This window comes from Hyalella azteca, unplaced genomic scaffold, assembly GCF_000764305.2.
Source record: "Hyalella azteca isolate HAZT.00-mixed unplaced genomic scaffold, Hazt_2.0.2 contig5148, whole genome shotgun sequence".
Taxonomy (NCBI): domain Eukaryota; kingdom Metazoa; phylum Arthropoda; class Malacostraca; order Amphipoda; family Hyalellidae; genus Hyalella; species Hyalella azteca.
Genome location: NW_025935347.1, coordinates 28285 through 35224, shown reverse-complemented (window position 1 = coordinate 35224; position 6940 = coordinate 28285). Strand labels below are relative to the sequence as shown.

General features: G+C 40.8%; 1 protein-coding gene across 1 annotated transcript; it reads left to right on the top strand.

Annotated features, from left to right (window-relative positions):
* Positions 1–860: 860 nt before the first annotated feature.
* On the top strand, positions 861–6940 carry LOC108672444 (cornifin alpha-like). The gene is made up of 2 exons (XM_018160108.1): positions 861–979; positions 6364–6940. The coding sequence occupies exons 1-2, from the start codon at positions 861–863 to the stop codon at positions 6938–6940; spliced, it is 696 nt and encodes a 231-aa protein (XP_018015597.1).

Here is a 6940-nt window from a genome sequence, read left to right as displayed (position 1 = left end):
AAAAAATACCTGTAAGTGGTAAGTGGTAACAACTGAACAAGTAACAGGCTGAGATTGACAATATTACACCGAAATCTTTTTACAGTTTTATTCTGTAATTTATATCTTGTATGTATCATGCTGGTTTTTAAATAATATTTAATACTATTAAGTAAAATCTAAAGGCTTTATCTATAAATGTAGCGGTAGCGCTAGAGCGGCAAAACCTCGTATCGCTACTTAGATATGTAGCGGGCGCTACCGCTACCGCTACATTGCCTTAAATGTAGCTCCGCTACCGCTACCGCTACTGAAATAGCGGTAAGGCCGCTACACTGTACGCTGTAGCGCTACTGCTGCTGATAGGCCGCTACATGTAGCGCGCTACTGCCCATCTTTGCCTACATCTTTTCATACCTCTGTGGCTATATCATCATTCCTCTTGCATCTTATTGTTTTTTTTCGATGGGTGCATTATTTTTAGCCAGCGTAATTTCTGAAGTATTGTTCTTCTCATCAAAACGAGTGTATCGTTTTAATATCTTTTTATCTGGAACAAGTGCCTCTATTACTGCAGGCGTGTTGTTGCATTCATTGCTCCGCTCTCAAGAGCTTATTATGCGAGTATTACTCGCATTAGAAAATCCTTTTTTTACCTGTTTTTGATCAAATTCTTGTCTTGCTTATTGTAGACATTACAAATTTCATTGATTAAAGTTAATGTGAACCACAATAAAGAAGAAAGCTCGCTTCTCAAAGCAGGTGCATGGAAGTAACAAGCAATAATTGCAATGCTTCCTACAGAACCCTTCACACGCGCGAATGCCGCCCAAGCGCTTTTCGATCCCCTGAATTTCCATAAATTTGCCAACGCCTTCAAGATGTCGGACGCGATAGTCGGCGAAGTGTGCAGCGGCAGCCGCAGCCTGGAGGAGTTCCTGGAGCAGTGCGATGCCTACGCGGCGATGGCGCCTGAGCGTCCGCATCTCTATGACCTCAGGTAAATGCCCTCCCAATAATGTGCACAATCATCATGGATGATCTTATAACTCAATTAATGCATTCTAAAATTGAAAAGATCGGGGACATGAATGATGATGAGGAATATTTGTGGTGAACTTCATCACACTTACTGCAAAACACGATGAATTAAGACGAAACTTTTGAAATGCTAGTTATGAGAATGGGCGAAGTAACTATTGTTATTATTGCGTAGAATCGTTAAGGCGGCAGGTCACTGACGTCATTTATAACACATCGGAAATCCGAAATATGGATGCAGGAAACTGCAGTCCTTGGTTACAGACTATGATATTGGTTTGTCTTAGAACAGATTTGTCTAGTTTATAATTGGGTGTTGTGAAGAGAGCGTGCAAGCGCCTACCTGCTGATACCTTCACCAGCTTTGCATCACCAAGGGCACGATCTTTGCTTTTGGTATATCTTTAATATACCAAAAGGTATATAAAATAGAAAAAAGATATAAAAAAGGTATATCTGGATCTTTTGCTTTGGTCTTATTTAGGAAGAAATTATAAATTTATTTCATGTCATTTCGCAATTATGCTCATTCTTCTCCAGACATCTTCGTAATAATTGACTCAAGGTGGATAACACGACTGTGTCTTCAACGATACCAAACCTTGCGGTCAAAAACTCTTGGTGGGCAGAGCGACCTCTTGCAGCCCGTCAACCCGAACCTGCGGCCGTCCGTCGGCCGACATCACGCCGCAGCACAACGCTGCCCCTCATAAGCCTCTTATATCAACAGGAGCTCAAAACTTGCGGCCACATCAGCCTCTTACGCGTGGCTAATTTTGCCCTATAGATGATCGCTAATTTTCTATCTTGGAATGATCATTGGTTTATGGAAATCAATTTGGTATCACCGCTATGTTAGTTTCACTTTTGAATTGCTATTTCAACCAATTCTAATAAAGTAATTATTGTATGGAGCTCTAGTAATCCATGAGGGCAATAGAATTATGGTATTTCTATTGTCATCAGGACTAAATAATCTATATAGATTACACAGAGGTGGCGAATAAAATTTGCATATTATGTTCATCAAGTGTCAATTATGAAGTTAGATTCAAGTTATAGTTTTTTAGGTGCCGATATACAGCATTTCCTGTTTCTTCTCAGATAGCTTTGGTCACGACTCCGGGATAGCGGCGAAAGTGTCTATATAGTTGCCGTTTTTATGCAGGGAATGAAGGAGGCGTCGTGAATTTTTAAGCGATTTAAAAAATGTAAATGGGTTACAATATCGAATTTGGCTCAACTAGTTTTGCTTAGGTAGTGACTGCCCTCACTCGTGTGTAAATATGTAGATTTACTGCCCTCACTGGCAGTAAATATGTAAATATGTGCCTAACTTTAATAAATCCCACTGCAGCAACCGCTTTTTTGATTAGCTAAAGTGACTAAATAATGGTGAGAAAATTTGTAATTGGCAGTGCAACCATGTTCATGATTGAAAAACCGGAACATGCATCGGAACATAGCCTTACAAAACACAACGCTAACATTACAAACACGATACTAACGTTACATAACACGAAGCTAAATGTTCCTGAAATATTCCTGAAATCAATGTTTCAGAAATTTTCGTGAAATATTGCTGTTCCCTAGCATGTTCCTGAAATTTCGTCGCTTATGTGATTTAGGAAATTCGCTAAAAAAATTTTATTAAAATTTAAATTTCCTTCTCAATGGCGCGATTTTGTAATTAATTAGAAATATTTTCGAGATGAGGTCTTCATGAGAATCAGTACATTGATGAATAAAAGACCTACCGTGGAGGGGCAACAAGTAAATAATAATAATTATTATTAATACCTAATGATTATTATTTATCAATAATGATAAATTGATATGAATATGATGTGCTTATACATAGGTAATGACAATTCGGTAAAAAGATCAGAAAAACAATAAAATGACGATACAACTATAAATAACTGGAGCATAAATGAATATGAAATATATTTGCGATTAATTTATATATTCATATGTACTGAAGTCGGGGAGAATTTAGGAAAGCTTTTACTTGCATATTTTTAGAACTGCTTGTTATGAGATTGGATAGAATAACAAATAAAGAATTCATGTCACTCATTAGCGTAAATTGCAAGTTTACTAAAATTTAAAATCAAAGAATAGTCTACAAAAATTCATATCTTTATAGAAAACGTTTCGGAGTCCAGCTCCATCGTCAGTTCGTAGAATCTAGAATTCACAAATTAATGCAATTGAAAGCACAGAATGCAATTAAAAATTATTAAAATTAAATTTTTGTGCAATTAAACAGAGCACAAAAAAACAATCATCTATTCACAATTTCAAGAGGAAAGGAGCTAACAGCTGAATTCAAAGTGGGCCCAAGTTTTAAAATGTACAAGGATTCTAAAATACGAAAATCTGAAGTACCAAAGTTGAAAAATAACACCCTAAAGTCACTGTTAGAAACAGGGACATCACACTGCTCGGCGTGAGTGCGCACAGCCGAATGAGGGGGCGCGATAGCAACTGTCCGGTCCTACAACTCCTGCCCTTATGCTCAGCGACCCTGGAATAAAGATTGCGTGACAACAATATTTATAAACCAGGGACGATCGCATATGAACAGGCAGCATATATTTATATCTAAAGAAAGAATCGATTTTGAAATTATTTATCAGCACAATATGAAGTTTGACATTTGGGAAGTATCTATCGACAAGACTTTTAATTCTCTTGACATGGCTTCGGACGCAGGGCCGAAGTATGGTAAATAATAATAAATGACGTTCCTATGCTATCGCGCTCGGGAGCAACTTCATTGTATCGCTTCGACATGAATTTCTTGATTTGGCTAAACACCAAACTTGCCGGAAATCCATTAAGCGAGAAAATATTGCGTAAAAATGTTCCGTGTTTGTTCGCATTTGTTGTTCCGTTGTGTTCGCCACGCGGTAGCTGAGCACCGCCGCCAACAGCACCACCGCCAGCGGCGCGTCGGTTCATTCCCCGAGAATTTGTCAGACGCTGGATTCTAACGGGCCCAAGCCCGTCACACATTACATGACGTGCTCGTACCTGAGGCCTAATGTGCTCAAGCCCGTCACCCACGCACGACGAGCCCATGAGACATAATGGGCTCAAGCCCGTCACCCATGTCGCACGATATGACGAGTCCGTTTCACTCATCACGTCATCCAGGGATGATGGGGCTCGATGGAACTTAAGTGTCCCTTGATTAACACGTTGACTCCCAAATAGTACATATATGCGTACCACGAAATGTATTTCTCCAGGGCGTTGTGGTACATAATTCAGGATTGCCAGATGGCATAAAAAAACACCAAGTCCGCGAGCATAAAAGGCCAAAAAGGGCCTGCAATTCAATATATACCAGTATTTTTGCAGGTTCCGAAGTAAAAATTTCATTTTTTTTTATTTAATTAGGAAGTACCCCTATCATAAAATTTAACCGGCCAACACAATTGAAAGAAAAATAAATCAAGGAATTTGTTCGGGAAAAAAGACCGTCCGGAGACTCTGTTTCATTCTAATACAAAAATGAAATAATAGTACAAGATGAAGCAGTTGGAGGCAACATGTTAATTTAGTTTTATGTCACTAGTAATGACTTGTAATTACACTAACGACAAAAATGGGAGTCGAGTCTAGCTCCATCATAGCAGTCGTTCTCCGTTTACTTGTCCAAAGGGAGTTCCTGAAAAATGAACAAAACCCCAGCTAACTGTGAAGACTGATTCAAGGCGAGGGCGAGCTCAAGGAACCTTCTTTGATGTCGAAGAAACGTCTGAAACTTTGTCGGCGATGCCAAAAGCTATATTTCCATTTTAAATTCCTTCAAATTTTATTTCATTCGTCACAGAAAATATTAGGAGAGAAGAAATAGTAACGGAAATGCGCTTTCAGATCATTTTCACGACCGAAATCAAATTAGGTACATTTTGAAAAATATACCCGTATGGCTTTGTTAAACGTTGGAAATGTTATTACTTTGTCGAATCCGAACCTGATGGACAACAGGGTCACCCAAGCCTTTCGTTAATATCAAAAATGACGAAAAACTATCTGTGAGCTAAATATCGAAGAAAAAATTAGTAACAAGATATGGCAGTGGTATGCCAATATTTATATAGTCCTATATAGTACTGAGAGTCGGAGCAAATAATGCATGTCTGTTGCCCAATTAATTTTGTCAAGAAATAGCTCACGGACTCACGATATAATCTTATAATTTTTTGGACAAATAATCCAGTGTACTGTGATCTTGAACCTGCAGGTTAAGCCTATGGTGACGGTAACGCACAATGGCCAGTCATATAGTGAACGTTCGTGACGTCATAAACCCACGTTTCTTCGGATGGCGCGGATCTTACCGCTGTAGTCCCTAGTTGTGTCCCAATTAGGTTACACTACAGGCAACGTGCCTGTTCTTTCAACCTAAAGGCTATGCTATTCCAATAGATACGTGGTTTTTGCTGGAAGGAGTTGGTTATCTCCCTCAAGAGCAGAGTCACATTACCGTAATAACGCCCTATGCGGCGAGTGGCGGAAGGTAACGGAGCACAGGCCTTATTGTACAGTGAAGTAATATTGCTCACATTTCTGTCTTTACCGATACATCGCAGCAGCTTAGAGCGCTGGGTACAGGCAGAATTCCGGCATGCGTAGTTATTGTTGACGAGCTGATCTTTCGAGGGGGCTGTAACCTGGCTGAGCAATGCTACTTAGCAGACTGCTCTCCAGTGCAGTCACCCCACGCCGTCTTGTACAGCGTTCTCTATAGGGTCAATAATGTTCCCACGCCTAACTAAGTAGCACATTCTGGCTGTCAAGTGTGGGTATCGTAGACCATCTCACTGAGAAACGTGGTGCGCATGGTGAAATATCGTTGAACGTTGGGTTACGAACATTTAGCCAGAGGCCTGGTCGAGCACGACACCCCTGGCGACGGAATAGTCTTTAATTAACATTCGTCTAAATCCAGGATATCGAGTATTCGATTGCAACTCGACTTTTTGGTAACTAGAGGGAGATCATTGATTGTTGCCAGTGCCATTACACAGGGGCTCGATTGACAAAGTCATGAACAGTGAACTGGATCCCTTGCAACTTGCAAGTAAGTTTCGTTGATCCACACGCAAGACGAAGCAGCAAGGGATACGGGAGACCTAAACCTATCGGTAACGCGCTCTGTTAATAGCACCACAACTAAAATTGGCCGACTAATCAAATGCAGAGTTAGTACCACTCGTGCAATGTAGCAAGTAACCTTCGAAAGACGTCAATCTGTAAGAGCTGAAGTGACACCGGTTATCTCGCTTATGATAGCCTGTCCCAGCTGGGAAATATTCACATGCACAGTTTCAATAAAACGCACCGCAAAGATCCCAGCAACCAAAGATCCCAGCAACCAAAGATCCCAGCAACCAAAGATCCCAGCAACCAAAGATCCCAGCAACCAAAGATCCCAGCAACCAAAGATCCCAGCAACCAAAGATCCCAGCAACCAAAGATCCCAGCAACCAAAGATCCCAGCAACCAAAGATCCCAGCAACCAAAGATCCCAGCAACCAAAGATCCCAGCAACCAAAGATCCCAGCAACCAAAGATCCCAGCAACCAAAGATCCCAGCAACCAAAGATCCCAGCAACCAAAGATCCCAGCAACCAAAGATCCCAGCAACCAAAGATCCCAGCAACCAAAGATCCCAGCAACCAAAGATCCCAGCAACCAAAGATCCCAGCAACCAAAGATCCCAGCAACCAAAGATCCCAGCAACCAAAGATCCCAGCAACCAAAGATCCCAGCAACCAAAGATCCCAGCAACCAAAGATCCCAGCAACCAAAGATCCCAGCAACCAAAGATCCCAGCAACCAAAGATCCCAGCAACCAAAGATCCCAGCAACCAAAGATCCCAGCAACCAAAGATCAAAGTAA